The following is a 14,456-nucleotide window of genomic DNA, read 5'->3' as shown; positions in this document are numbered from 1 at the left end:
TTCCATGTATTCCTCAAATATTTTGTCTTTGACATGAGGCCATTTGAATTTGCATCATCATTGGTATATTTTTTTGTATCATTACCACACTTTTCCATACATTGGGTCAAAAATGACCCCAAGCATTTTCTATGGAATTTCAAGTAATGCCAACAAAGGGTGGCTTGTGTGTATCAAAGTCGAATAAAGTTTCACTGTTGGGTACTGTATAAACAAGATGTTTAGAGTTGGAGTGAACACGAAAGGAGCAGAATATAACAGAAGAGAATACATTTCTAATCTTCACATCAACATTGTGACCTGAAGAGTGACTTCAAATGGCATTCCCCAAACACAAGAGATGGACAAAGGAAATGCATGAAAGAGGCAAGTAATTTCCCTCATCTCTGGAATAAGAAACATACTCAATTGCATTTGATGGTATTGCCTTCCATTGCTTGGATACTAGGTCAACCTAACCCACTTAGTTAGCAAAGGCAGAGGTGAGTAGGGAAGTGCCACAGCAGTGCTCCTTGTAGAGCCGCCCATGGACCTTAAGACTCACATACATTCTAATTTTTACGTTTTGATAGAACTAAAACATTAATTTTAAGGTGCTTGTTGACAGCCATGTTAAAGAACAGAAAACTGGTTTGCCGACTATTACATTACATTACATTACATTTAGCAGACACTTCTTGACCAAAGTGACTTACATATGTCAGCTATATTACAAGGGATCACACTATAAGTGAGCTTAGCCTATTTTGTCAACTCATAGCTTTCCTATGCTTCACTGAAATCAATCCTGGCACTTTACTTATCAGATGAATAGAACAGAATACTGCACATTGAAACGTCGCGTGCTTGTCGCGTGCTTGCCAACAAGCCGCAACTATAATAGCCCCTGGCTACCATCAATCTGCGCAGACGTTGGTGGTAATAGAGATAAGAGATATTGAAGAGACATACGAGAGACAGCATTTTAGTAATAGCATTTTAGTAATAGGCGATATTTTTATTGATTTATTTTACATTGTTTTAGATTAATTTTAACGTCAGATAGAGTAGATTTGTTTAGTTAGTTAGAATAGTTTGACATTTGTTTGTTTGTTTGTTTGTAGCGTTAAATATTGTAGCTAATCTTTGTTTTAGTTTGATAAATAGATAGCTGCTAGATAAAGTTAGGTCGATTTAGTTTAATTTAGTTCAGTTAAATAAATAGATTATCATTAGCAGTAGATAGTTTTAGGCTGTTTCTTTCTAAAGAGCAAGAGTTGCTGAAAAGGTAAGTGTATGGTGGCTACAATGTTAAAAAGTCACTTAAGTGAACTAACTTTAACGCTATTAGGCTAGCCAACGATAACTGTAACGTTAACCTTAAACTTTGGCTGCGCGAGCACCTTTGACCTTCCTTGATGTTGATAATGTCAACTTTACCCAACGTTGACGTTATCCAATAACACATGACATGTAGATAAATGTCATGAATAACTATATATTGTGCATTTCCGAAGAAAATGGGCTATTTTTGTACCAACGTCATCTGCTATGACAAATGCTAACTATGTGTGATCAGAGAATGTCTAATAAGACGGGCTCTGGTGTGATGTCGAACAACGTTCACGTTAACGTTTTAAGTTACAACATAGCTATTGTCACTGGCGGTGAACCCTAACGTTAACACATGACATGTAGATAAATGTCATGAATATACAGTAGCAGCTATATATATATATATATATATATATTATAATTAAACAGTGACATTACCGAAGGATATTTGATATTTCTGCAACAATAATATCTAGAATACTACTAAATTGTCACGATGGCTATTAGGCGACATTAACGTGACGGAGTTTGATCAAAATATGCTACAGTTACATGGGATAGCTTTATCATCAAAGAATATGTCTGTTAATTCAGCGAAAACGCGGCTCAGGCATAAGCGGGAAACCTAGCCAGGCATGATGAGTGATGTCAGTGTAACGCGCAGCGTTCTTAACTATAACGCGCAGCGTTCTTAACTAAATCCCCGGGAAACTGTCGAAGCTAATGTTAGCCCATGCTTAAACTCGGCTACAATAAAAAAAAAAAAAAGGCTATCAGGGGGCCAACTGGCTATCGAAATCAGCCCCATGGACATATCGGTCCATACTACAATCCATCGATGTTAATATCTTAACTAACGTTAACCAGTAAAAAAAAAGTACTTACCACACATATCTCCAAGTCAATTTCCTCTGGTGAAGTTAACTTAGTCATGGTCGTTATGTTAGTGGCATCAACCTGATAAATGCACATTATTAACCTTAGACCATAAACCATCCAAAGAAATACAGCAACCTTAAGATTTAGTAAGCTAGCTAACACCGACATGAATAAATAATAGCTAATGGTCAATGCGGCCCCTATTTAAATTACAATTGCATAACATTAACTGTTCGATTAATGATTACCCAAACGGCTAACGATAGCTAACGTTCACATATGCAAGACACAGTTATATTCTGTTATTCAACAATATCAAAATTTCTAAAGACAAAGATACATTGAACATCTGAACGCTGTACTCTTACCTGCACAATCTGTGAAAATAATTCGTCGGGTGTAGCTAGTCAAAATATAGGCTATTTTTCTGAGAACTTGGTCTCATCTCACAAACCACATGGCAACCCATGTGAAATTACCGTGGGAATGACAGACACTTGTCGTGGTGGTTTGCAGGATTAGGAAATCTGGAGAACGATGTGACGTATGCCAAAAAATGGACCAATTATAAATGATCTAATCTACTACACCCAATCAGAGAAAGTGACATCATCGTCGAGCAAGTGGTGGATTGCTTCATACAGGGCACCAAACTATCTTTTACTGTCTATGGCACCAAACCTGGTTTACTTTGTTAGTCAATGCCCCCACATGACACAAAATATTTGATGGACTTTCTAAACTCACAGTTGAACATTGATTTTATTCACTTGATATTATATGCATTTTAATCTCTATATTTATATATTTATCTAATCTTTATTGTTTGGTCATGTTTGTTGTTTTACTCCCTTTCTTTTGGGGCACATTGGGTCTGTGTTTGTCAAATATACTGTATAAATAAATTTGATTTGATTTAGTCTCCCATCTTGGTACCTAAATGTAAACATATTTTAGTAGTGTATGCTTACTAGATATCTATGTTTTTTTTTATCATTTGTTCAAAGAAACATGGACCAGTACTCATTTCATGCTGCTCTTCGGCAGTATCTACTCAGTGGGGCTGTCGATGCCGCTGTTGCCGCAGTTGACCGGAAGAGAGTCATACGGGTGGCCAACACCTTTGTTGTAAATGGTAAGTTGAGATAACATTGTACACACTCAGAGACATACTAATCAATCAATCAGTCACTCAATAAATCTTGAATATTTTCTTCAGACAACCAGTTATTCTACACTGGCCCAAGCAGGCAGTTCATGAGGCTGGTTGTTATGTCCGAGCAAAAAAAGGAAGCTGTCTTGAAGGAGTGCCACAACAAGCCTGGCACTGGTAACCACGCTGGAGTGAGGGCCACCAGAGACCGGGTCACTGCTGGCTACTTCTGGTCCACTCTAAAGGCAGATGTGGAAGAATGGGTAAAATCGATATGATAATTTCGTCATGGCTTGCAAACTAATTTAACAGGCAAAGCGTAATCACACCCATCCATGTATTTCGGGTGCAGGATCAGAAATGTTACAGTTCAAAGAAAAGTGAAGATCCTCACACCAGAGTGCTCCCTTTAAAGTTTTTTGCTTTCATACATCAGGTGCGATGTTGTCGGCAATGCCAATTAAATGATCCCATCAAGACTGTTCCACGGGTCCTCCACCCAATAAAGGTAGGGTTTGCCTCGGTCTACAATTGTAAGTGTAGAAGACACTTATGTATCTAATAAAGTTATTGCATATCCACAGGTGAAAGAGCCATGGGATGTGGTGGGCATGGATCTGATTGGTCCTCTTAGAGAGACTCAGAGAGAGCACCAGTACATTTTAACCATCACTGATCTGTTCACAAAATGGGTCATTGCAGAGCCCCTAAAGAACGGTTCTGCCAGTGAGACATCAGCAGCCCTGGTCTCTAAGCTCTATATGTTTGGTATGGTCCGGAAAATAATTTCGGACAGAGGCAGTGAGTTTGTGAATGAGGTACGTCTTCTGCAAAATTCCCAATGGCATACTGCACTTACAACAATAAATAGATGCAGACCAAATTGGGGAATAGCTTTAAGTTTGGGTGGGACAATGCGGGACATGTTTTCAATGCTTATAACCTATGTTTTGGATTGGCAGCTAAACAAACATATCTTTGAGGCACTGAATATTCAACATGCAGTGTCCAGTGCCTACCATCCACAAACAAATGGACAAGTAAGTGTGCTGGTACAAAATGCTAGTTCAATGATATTCAGTCTGTGAATGTTTTGTTTGCTTAAGATGAGTATGTATGTAATAAAAGCATTTTGATGGTAAAGGATGAACGGACCAACCAAAATGTAAAGCGTGCCCTCAGACGCTATGTGAATGAGGCGCACGATGATTGGGACATTCATCTGCCAGCCATTGTGTATGGAATCAACACAGCGAAACAGGTTGGTCTGACATTTCACAGGGATGTTTTTGTTAGTGTTACTTTTGTTGTGGAAAGTATGCATGCATGCTAAAATGCTTTTTTGAAATTAGAGATCGACACAGCACAGCCCGTATTATCTGCTCTTCCACCGTCACCCCCGTCTCCCAGAGGCTTTGAATACTTGTCCAATGGAGGACAACTTTGAAGTGGACAATCCAGAGGATGAGCTTGACAGTACCTTGGCCAAAGTCAAAGCTTTAAACGAGAAGGTTGGGTGTGATGTAACTTATGTAACTTATGTGCAAGATGATTGCATGCCTTGAAGTATACTAAATTCTATTTACTGACCTTTTAGGTCATCAGCAACATCGAGAAGGCCCAGAACAAATACAAAAAAAGCTTTGAAAACAGAAAAAACAAGCGGGTGAGGCAGGTCTGTTTAGAGGCCGGAGATGAGGTCCTCATCGCGGAGAAACCCCCCCCCAAAAAAAGGGCTACACTCCAGACCCGACACCAGGGGCCATTTAACCTCACCTCGGTCACCTCAAAAGGTGTGGCAACTCTGAGGGTGGAGGGTAAAGTGAAGACAATGAATGTCTCACGTCTGCGGCCCTATTTCCGTATGAAAGGTTAGATTTGTATGAGTTACGGATGTCTAAATTTGTATTCTCTATGTATCTGTTGTATGTCAGAGTGACGCCAACAACCTTTTTCTGTTGTTAAAGGTAATAGCACACCATCGAGGCAAGGGGACCATGTTTACGCAGCAGGTGGTTGGCTGGTGGATCACCAGTATGCAAGCCGTGGTCCACTGTGGTCCAATGACCTGGGGCCTCTCCAGGATGAACTGGTGAGTGCCAATTACAAGAGTCTTCTTTCTTGTTATACAGCACCTTTGTGAATCTGCCTAAGAGTTTCCGTAGGACCTTCTTAAGAACACAGTTCAGATAATTCTTAGGAAGACACTGGTGAATGAGGCCCATTGACCTTGGCACCAATAATGGTCAAAAATTGAAACGTTGACTGAGTAACGAAAATATGAACACCTTACAAGGGCTAATGGAAAACAGGGATAATGTTTTTTTTCCCCCATTCTTAGCTGAACTATGTGCTGGACAAAGCACGTCCAGCAGCAGAACTCATTGTGCTGGATGGTCCCGTCTGCCTACGGAGGGAGGACTTTTGGAGCTTGGGGTTAGAAGAAAAGCTTGAGAGCAACGTAAGTAGATAATGCTTAGGGTTTGGATAATTTCAGTGGCTTTATTGGAGTTTTGTAATCCAATGCATTCTGTTTTCTTAGATTGGGAATGCTTGCTTTAAGCTCATTGGAGAGGCAGCCAAAAGACATGTAAGTGTTAATTTTTAGATTTTATATAATTTTGGTGCCGTTATTAAATACTGACTTAAAATAACCTACAGGGAATGGATGTCCATGTAATGGATTTATACGTGGTTCCCACCCTGAAAACGGGTGAAGTTCGATTGCCGGTGAGTTCATTGATTGCAATACCATGTCACATAGATGCCTTTACAAATGTAAAGTTGTAGTTTATGGATGTATGACCCTTACTTTTGTAGGAAAACATGGGATCAAAAACGGCAATCATAATACCGGCATGGAGTAGGCAGCCGAATGCAGCGGACCACTACATGCTCTGTGTACGGTTCCAGTAGCTTTTTCTTACGTATTTTCATACAGGTCTACCAGTGGTGGACCCAATATGTGATAATTTTTTATATGTCCGTACAGGTGTTGTTAGTGGCCAAGAGAGAAGCCATTTTTCTGGACTCCAATAACCCTAATGGCTTCAGTGATGAGGCTTACATGACAGCATTTAGGTTTGAACTACAGAGCTGATGGACACTGCTCTACAACTTCACCTCTGATTCCTTAAGGCTGACACACAGCAGCACATGTATCCTAACAATGACTACACCTACTCCCATATGAATTCAATTTAAGAAAGACATCTTAACGATTATTGTCCTTGAAGTTGCTGTGTAAAAGCCTTAAGAAATACAGATCAAAAGTCCAAACAGTTAAAAGTACTATGATCGTGTTTGAGCAAAAGCCTTGTTCTATGGCTTAAATTTTTAACAAAAAGGCTTGTTCTATGGATTCAGTTTTTTATCTTTAACAGCTTGCATAATTTTTTTTTCCAGAAAACTTGCAGGAGCAGTGGCTGCTGGACCATGGGTGGAGAAGACCGGAAAAGACTTTGATGTAACTTTACTCACTATGTAATATCTTGGCATTTATTTTTGCACAGTGGACACAGTATACTGCAATGGTTGTCAACACCATATTTGAGTAACTGTGAATTACTTTCCAGCCATTTCCAATTCAATCGGATGGACAGAGTTGTGGGATCTTCATGATTATGGTAAACTTGTACAATTTCCACACAATTTCTCCTGTTTTGTCCTACACCTCTGTAATCATTATCTTTCTCTCTCTTTAACAGTACGCCCTCAGCATCTGCACAAATGGCCAATTTGACTTTTTGGATGTAAGTTGTAATTCATAGCATGTAAGCAAGAATGTTAAAAAATAAACAGTGCAAATCTCCAATATTATATGTGTATTACAGACGGACATACCATCCATTCGCAAGTGGTGGTGTCTGCAGATTCTGGAGACATTTTCGATCACTAGGTAGGAACCAAACACATTTCAAGCAGTAAAACATTGGTCTGTTTTACAATTATGCTATATTAAAAGTACCGTACTCTGACTTTTGAAAAGGCATGGGCAGCACTTTGGACAGCGCTTTGCCTTCTGGACCGAGGAGGCAAAAGAGCTTACGGCAGGCACCCTTCAACCTATATATAGGATTCCTCGATCCCACAAAGTTAAGGTATGGCCAAACTAACCAGACAACCATTTGTTTTCATCCTATATGTTCTTTGTGCATGAAATTATGATTTAGCATATGCTGTTGTCCAAAGTAACTCACAAATGAAACCAAAAAAGTTTAAAATTATTAACTATTTTTAAAAAATGGGTATGACTACATTACTGTAAAGATAAACATGTAGTCTTAACTCAAGGTATTTTACTCTATCAAAGGAGGAGCAGGTAGAAGTGGAGGACCTTCCCATCATACTGAAGGACATGTACTCAGCAGCATATGTGCTGAGGAACAGCCCTGGGCTCTTCATGTTCACTGGGTGGGTGCATGAACCATCCTACATGGCGATGGAGCACGAAGACCAGATTAATGCTTGGAGGGTGTTGCAGGACACAACTGAGTGGGATGCAAGGGAGCCATTTACATTCATATTCGAGAATGTCCCGGACATGGAAAAATTCATGACTGTCTGTAGAGACGCCCTCGAACTTAGAGTGAATGCTGGGTGTGGGGTGCACCACCCTCCCGGTGTGGAAGAGTGATGTTTGTCTTGGGGAATGTTTGTGACATTATAATTAACACTACTTTTATTCATTAATATGTCTCGTGTCGTGACTTCATTCATGTTCACACAATGCATTCTTTCAAGTCATTTCCTTGGTCAGTTTTGTAGACTTTCTTGTTCGATTCAGATTCATGTAGATAATATGCATTTCTGCCTGCTGGACTATGTTCCTTATCTTTTTTAAACACCGCTGGTGGCATTGTTTCCTCATTTAGGTTAGATATAGGCCTAGTATATAGTCCCCCCTTCTAATGCAAAAAGACAAAACCAGCGAGATTTAGAACCCACGTCGTTCGACTCTTTGACAACACAGCTGCTCTACTCCGACCTCAGATTGAAACAAGGTAAGTTAGTTAGGTAGGCCTAGGATCAATATAGCAATGAATCGCAAAGGGGGTTAGCCTACAGAAAACTGAAGGTTTGCAGTAACAGCAAGACAACGACTCCATTCCACATGTAATCAAAATGGTCTATGTTCATGTACTCAACTCCTTTATTGTTTTGGATTTTGCACCAAGCAAACACCTCGTAATATTAAAGCATAGCCTATTATTATAGCACCTCGTAATATTATAGCATGGCATAGCGTAAGCTAGGCCTACTTTTAAAAACATCACAACATCGCCACACTAGGCCTACATGTTACAAAAAAACAAAAACACACAATGTCGCAAAGGTGTAGGATAGTGGCCTACAGAGACGTTGATATGCGGTTTTGGATCGGTGCCAATATCATACTTAATTTAAATATCCTTAGAAAACAGATCCGTGAACTGAATAATGCCTTAGGCTAGATAAAATGTAGCCTACAAAGTTATATGCTGCCAGTTGTGCCGCCTAAATAAATAAATACAATAATAAATAAAACAGACTCTCCGTGAACTGAATAATGACTTACATAAAATGTAGCCTACAACGATATGCCGCCAGTTGTGCCGCTCGTTGGCCGTCAAGTGATTCAAGACATGCGCGGTACAGATATTACAGAGAAATCGTTACGTCTTCTACTACGTAATTATGCGCATGCGCAGAACGGATCTGGCAGGCGGTACGGATCGTGTACTGACAGTCAAACAAGCCTAATCCACGCCCGGAAGTTGGATGGATACGGAAGTTACGGAGGCGGGACTTATTCTGGAGAGGTCAATGGGCATCACGGCGATGCAACTCGGCGTGCACAAGTGGAGGGACATGCTAGCCTCCGATGTTTTTCAAGCCAACGTAATGGGTATCGTCGTGGACGAAGTTCATCTAACTTACAAATGGTAAGAGAATCTAACTGTCTGACTTAGCAAATAACTCCCAATGTCGTGATATGAATCCCATGTTGTAAACATAGTAGCCTAGGTATCGTTGTACGTTCGCTAACTCAGACTTGGTACAATCATAACGTTAGTGTGATTGTAGCGAACTAGCTGTTAAAACATTCTAATGTAGGTTACTGTTTTATTTATATCAGTGGTCAGGCTGCAAAAGGGCATTTGGGTGTTGCTTTATGTACTCAAGCACCATACCCATATTGGTAGTCACTAGGGGTGTAACGGTTCATGTATTCGTATTGAACCGAAACGGTACGGGCGTCACGGTTCGGTGCATGAATTTACACGGAGAATACACGGTATAAAAATACATAAAACTCGTGTGCGGATTAATTAATGTCATGCGCAATTACTGTTAAGTAGCGAGAGTTACGCGAGTTCTTTAGCGACACCTAACGCTAATCTGTAGCCTCGCCTTAGCTCTGAAGCTCTGATTGGCGACTATGTTTTTTTGTCAGGTCGTCGTCGAGTCAGTCAGTCATTAGCAGCACTAAGGTTAGACCCACAAGAGTTAGAGGATCCGCTAGTCTCTTTAAGATCGCAAGTTTGAGAACTTCAGTTACAGTAACGTCAGTACAGGCGAAAGAGTGGTGGATAAGATGAAACTGTGTGTCGGCGTTGTTCAGCAGTTGTTGGGTATGTGAGTGGAAAAAATGCTACACATATTCGAAGCCATCACCCAGATGATGTAGGCTACCAATCACTGAAACGAGGGGAAAAAACTTCCCTTGCGCTTCAGCAGCCTTTGGATACACATACAAATAGGGCCAAAACCTATGGCTTAAATGAAATTATTTCGTAATGACAGAAAGCTATGTAAATCGCGTGGTAATTACCTTTATGTTGGGGTAACTTGTAACTTCTCACATGAGGTTCTGGTAGTGTTAAGTGCATAGAGTAAAATAAAGTGACAACGCTAACCAGGCTAATAAACAAACCATGCTACGGTGAGTTAACGTCAAAGGGCAAAGTCACGTGACTTGTAGTCTGTGTATGAAATGAAAGGAGCAATTTCGTTTTTTTTTTTTAAACTGTTGACTGAAAATAGTGTGATATTTTCACAGTTAGTAGGCTAGATTATTACTTTACACACAATAAAAAAAATATTGAGGCAAATTGTAGACCCTTCCATATACAACTAAACACAGATGTTTTGCTTAAGTGGATTTAAAAAAATATTTTTTCTATGTAATTTGCACTTTCAGAAATAAGAGATGCTGTAGGCCCAGTTTTATAGCTGATTGTCTTATTTTGTTTACAAGTTACAGATGGAGTCTGGGTACTTATTGTACTGTTTAGCCTACATCTTACACACTTCAGGCTGTTGCAGATAGCTCAGGGAAGAGACTGTATGACACTAGGTGGTACAGCCTGAGACATGTACAAAAAAAAATGCTTTCTGCATTTTTGTTTTGCTTTTCCCTCCATTGTACCGAACTCGTACCGAACCGTGATGTCCGAACCGAGGTATGAACCGAACCGTGACTTCTGTGTACCGTTACACCCCTAGTAGTCACTGTACCCCTTATAAGTGATGTATTCTTTTTAGATGTCAGTACAGTCATTAAAAAGTACTAAATGATACTACTCATAATTTCTTATTTTTACTGTTACTTATTGGTTGCTTTTCGTACTTTCCAGGTACACCTGTGCTGACATTGACCGCTTCTGCTGATCGTGAATCCAGAGCCAGGGTTATGAAACAGCTTCAGATGGACAATCCAATCATTTTGGCCCTGAGCCCAAACAGAACAAACATCAGACTGGGTCTGATTAAAGTACCTGGCCATACACTGGAGTGCCTACACTGGATTGTGAGGGATGTTAGTACAAAGCTTGACCCAGCAGTTAAGACGGTACTTTAATGGAGTCACTAGTTGTCTGCGGAAAGTTTTGTACTGCCATTTTGAGGAACACACCACATCTGTTGATCTAGGACATCTGTGCTGCACTCACTGCCATTCTGTTTGTTCTTGTGAACCTGAAGGTTGTGGGGAGCTAATCCCCAAATATGAACACTTTCAAGGGGAGGTTTCATCACACCACAAACACAGAATAGTCACACCTGAGGGCACACTTTTGATCAGGGAACTGTTACAAACTTACAGGAGTAGTTTACTTCAGGACCATACAAACATACCACTTTACACAGTCGACACAGCCTGCACTGGTTTTGGAGATGAACTCATTGATCAGTTTTAGAACAGTGCACACAGATATTTGACCTGGACTTCATTATCCATAATCTCCCTACATACAAGCTGGAACATGCAAAAGAGATGCTATGAATTATGCATGAGGTTTTTGATGACATCGAACAGTCAAACTAATTTGTTTGATGACGGTGTTGTTCAGGATGACCGTGTTCAGGTTGACATGGATTACACTGGTTACTTTGATGATGAGGATGATACAATCATCACCAAGTAACTTGGAATCAGGCTTGTCAATGTTGAAGATCTCAGACTAGCTTCAAATTCAGGCTCAAATTTGTAGCTTCAGGGTCCTGTTGTTGTGCAAATGCCTTTTTTTACCTCTGTTACATTAATATTTTTGAATAAAATTAAAATGGTTTATACTTCTCTACTGGTTGGTGATGGTTCTGCATTTAAAAGACAAACAATAAGACATGTCAATAAAGATTTTTAATATCTACACATAATAGGTAATGTTTGAAGATGTACGCTGAACTTTGAACATACAACCAATAAGAAAACACACAAAAATGGTTTCAAGAATGTGGATACTACTAAACTATTATATGAAAACACAATTATTTACATTGTCATTTGTGAAAACAATATACAAATTACCATCACCATTTACATTTCACATTTACTTAATTATTTAAATAGGCACATTTTGCCAGTCCATTATTTTCTCCTGGTAATTTAGCTTTGCCAATAAGTTTCTCTTGAAATTCGGGAATGCATGATACTGCCTGCCTGGGTGATTTTTGTTGGGAAAGTTGTCTCCCTGAAAACGTTTACCAGTGTTTAAACGTCCTGTTCTCGGGCCACATGATGAATGCCAGCCGCCCTTGTCAGCTCCAGCTCTGTGTCCGTTTTGTCCATTAGCTCTTTGACGATGCCAATGGACCTACTGATTCTGGCTGCTGACATTTCTGACATGTTTGGTCCCAATCCTCTCATAAATGATTTGAGAAAATTGTTTAGGTGTTCCAGGTGGAGGTCAAGTGGATGGAAAATGGGTGACAACCTGAAATATAAGTGAACACATCAGTGTGAAGAATTACAGTATAGCCTAATAAGTATAACGTGCATTGACAATACATTGGAAAATACAGACTGTTAAATATGGTGACTGCAATTGCAGATGCCACAGAGGTGCAGAGCACAGAAGTGGGGGTTGGATAACATGCTAGTCCATTACAAAATGAAGTTTCTACATATTGACAAAGTGACAGAGGCCAACTTACACATCAGGTACAAGTTTATCCTGGTAACATTTGCTCACACTACACTGAAATTCGGGCTGGCTTCCAGAATACTAGGCATGTCAAAATATGACTAGATGATTAAATCATAGATAGATTTCACGGAAATGAGGAGCGTGGGAATGCACAGTGTTTATCACATTGGACAATAATCACGACTCACTATTAACTCATGTGAAATGTGGCAATCGAGGTTATTCTCATAGTCATATCATTAGAAGTAGAAATGTAACAAGCTTACCTCTGTAATGCTTCTTCGCGTTTTTGTACCGGTTGGAGTTGACGGATTGGGGCAGAACTTCTTCAGAGTCCGGGGCGTCTTGGAAGGAGTAGGCTACCGGTCTCTTTTCTCTGATGCCTCAGATGAACACGGTTCTTCAGGCTGGTCTCCTTCGTCTTCTGTCCATTTTTTAAACACGGGCATGTCGCGTTCCAACCGTGTTATAAAGTTCTGACAGGACCGACAAATGGGATGCGATTTGTTTGCAGTGTTGTGGAGTTGTAATCCTAAACGGATAACTTGATCGTATATGCATTCACCTTTACTGTTTCTCTCAAAAATGAGGTTCGTGTGTTGAAGAACTCCGTGTATCCTTACATTATTTTTACAACACCTGCGAAAATCGCTCACATCTTCTTCTACTTCTTCCAGCGTGCAGTTGAGTTCTGTTGACATCAACTATGCGTCGCTTAACATACGTCACACACTCCGTTGCTCTGATTGGTTGTAGGTCTATCCAATTGAGTGCAGAGGCATTTTTTTTCCTGGTTCGTTTGAAACACGCCCCATAATCACAGCTCAATGGAGCAGTATCAGAATCAAATTCTGACTAGAATTGAGTATGACTACGTCAGGCTACCGTCCTTGGCCCCTGTAGTACAATTTGTCTAGAACCACCACTGCCTGGATGGCGTTAAGGTTTTGAACGTTAGTAGGACTATAAGCCTGGTAATAGTGTTTAAGCAATCGGGACAAACTGACCTCATAATATAACCCACTGCCCAATGGTGTGTTTACACTGCCTATAATAATATGGTCATAACACAATTCATGACTTGAAAAACAGCCACAGGCTGTGCTAGTGATAGCACAAATTGTGATGTAAAAAAACAGCCACATAGCCTATTAAACGAATATTCACCAGTGACGCATAAACAAATCTACACTTGCATTGTGCGTCTTAAGGCGTCATAGTAACGATAGTAAGAATCTCTAACGAATAAAGGTAAACAATAACACCTGACCCACCTTCACTGCCGCGCGCGTCGGAGGGCTCCGGAGGTCGTGCGGACTCGGCTAACGGTCTCCCTCTGAGAACGTTCTTGCATCTGGCCGCCTTGGCCTTGACCGCTGAGAACGCCTGCGCGACGTGGCTCTGGGACTGAAGGAACGCCATGCCTGAGAACGAGTTCACTCTCTTTTACACACAACTGCAATCACAGAAATGAGAACGAGTTCACACTCCAGACTACAGTTTTTTACACACAACTGCAATCACAAATAAAATCCTTACTTGCTCATTATACTCGTGCTTACACAAATACTCAAAAGTGGGGAAATTTAGGAAGTCAGAGAGGAACCAAACTCTCATTTGACTTTTTGTACATCACCGCTGCTTTTATTGACCACAGCAAGCCTGACGTCACAGCTGTTGGAGCGTCTCTGTGTGTGTGT

General features: G+C 40.3%; 1 protein-coding gene and 2 long non-coding RNA genes across 6 annotated transcripts in view; 1 reads left to right on the top strand and 2 right to left on the bottom strand.

The window, feature by feature from the left end:
- The window catches only part of LOC143134922 (tumor necrosis factor alpha-induced protein 2-like), a 177,683-nt gene that overhangs the window by 60,856 nt on the left and 102,371 nt on the right, over window positions 1–14,456 (bottom strand). For 3 of the 4 annotated variants that reach the window (XM_076295646.1, XM_076295650.1, XM_076295647.1), the window contains exon 2: window positions 14,031–14,212. In XM_076295646.1, coding sequence (XP_076151761.1) covers window positions 14,031–14,178 — 148 coding nt within the window. In that variant the 5' untranslated portion in view covers window positions 14,179–14,212. Of the gene's footprint in view, window positions 1–14,030; window positions 14,213–14,295; window positions 14,358–14,456 lie in introns of those variants that run through there. The other variant, XM_076295648.1, reaches the window with a different exon arrangement.
- On the top strand, window positions 9,080–11,906 carry LOC143134924 (uncharacterized). Its single transcript, XR_012988733.1, has 2 exons — window positions 9,080–9,270; window positions 10,966–11,906. It is a non-coding gene; the product is annotated as an uncharacterized LOC143134924 (long non-coding RNA).
- LOC143134923 (uncharacterized) lies at window positions 11,955–14,019 on the bottom strand. Its single transcript, XR_012988732.1, has 2 exons — window positions 13,023–14,019; window positions 11,955–12,543 (listed from the first exon to the last, which is right to left on the bottom strand). It is a non-coding gene; the product is annotated as an uncharacterized LOC143134923 (long non-coding RNA).

This window comes from Alosa pseudoharengus, unplaced genomic scaffold, assembly GCF_046254945.1.
Source record: "Alosa pseudoharengus isolate Yale_2024_CS ecotype anadromous, Long Island Sound unplaced genomic scaffold, YU_APseudo_1.1 YU_APseudo_1.1_scf_2, whole genome shotgun sequence".
Taxonomy (NCBI): Eukaryota; Metazoa; Chordata; class Actinopteri; order Clupeiformes; family Clupeidae; genus Alosa; species Alosa pseudoharengus.
The sequence above is the reverse complement of the archived record's forward strand: the minus strand, read 5'-3'. Positions and strand labels throughout refer to the sequence as shown.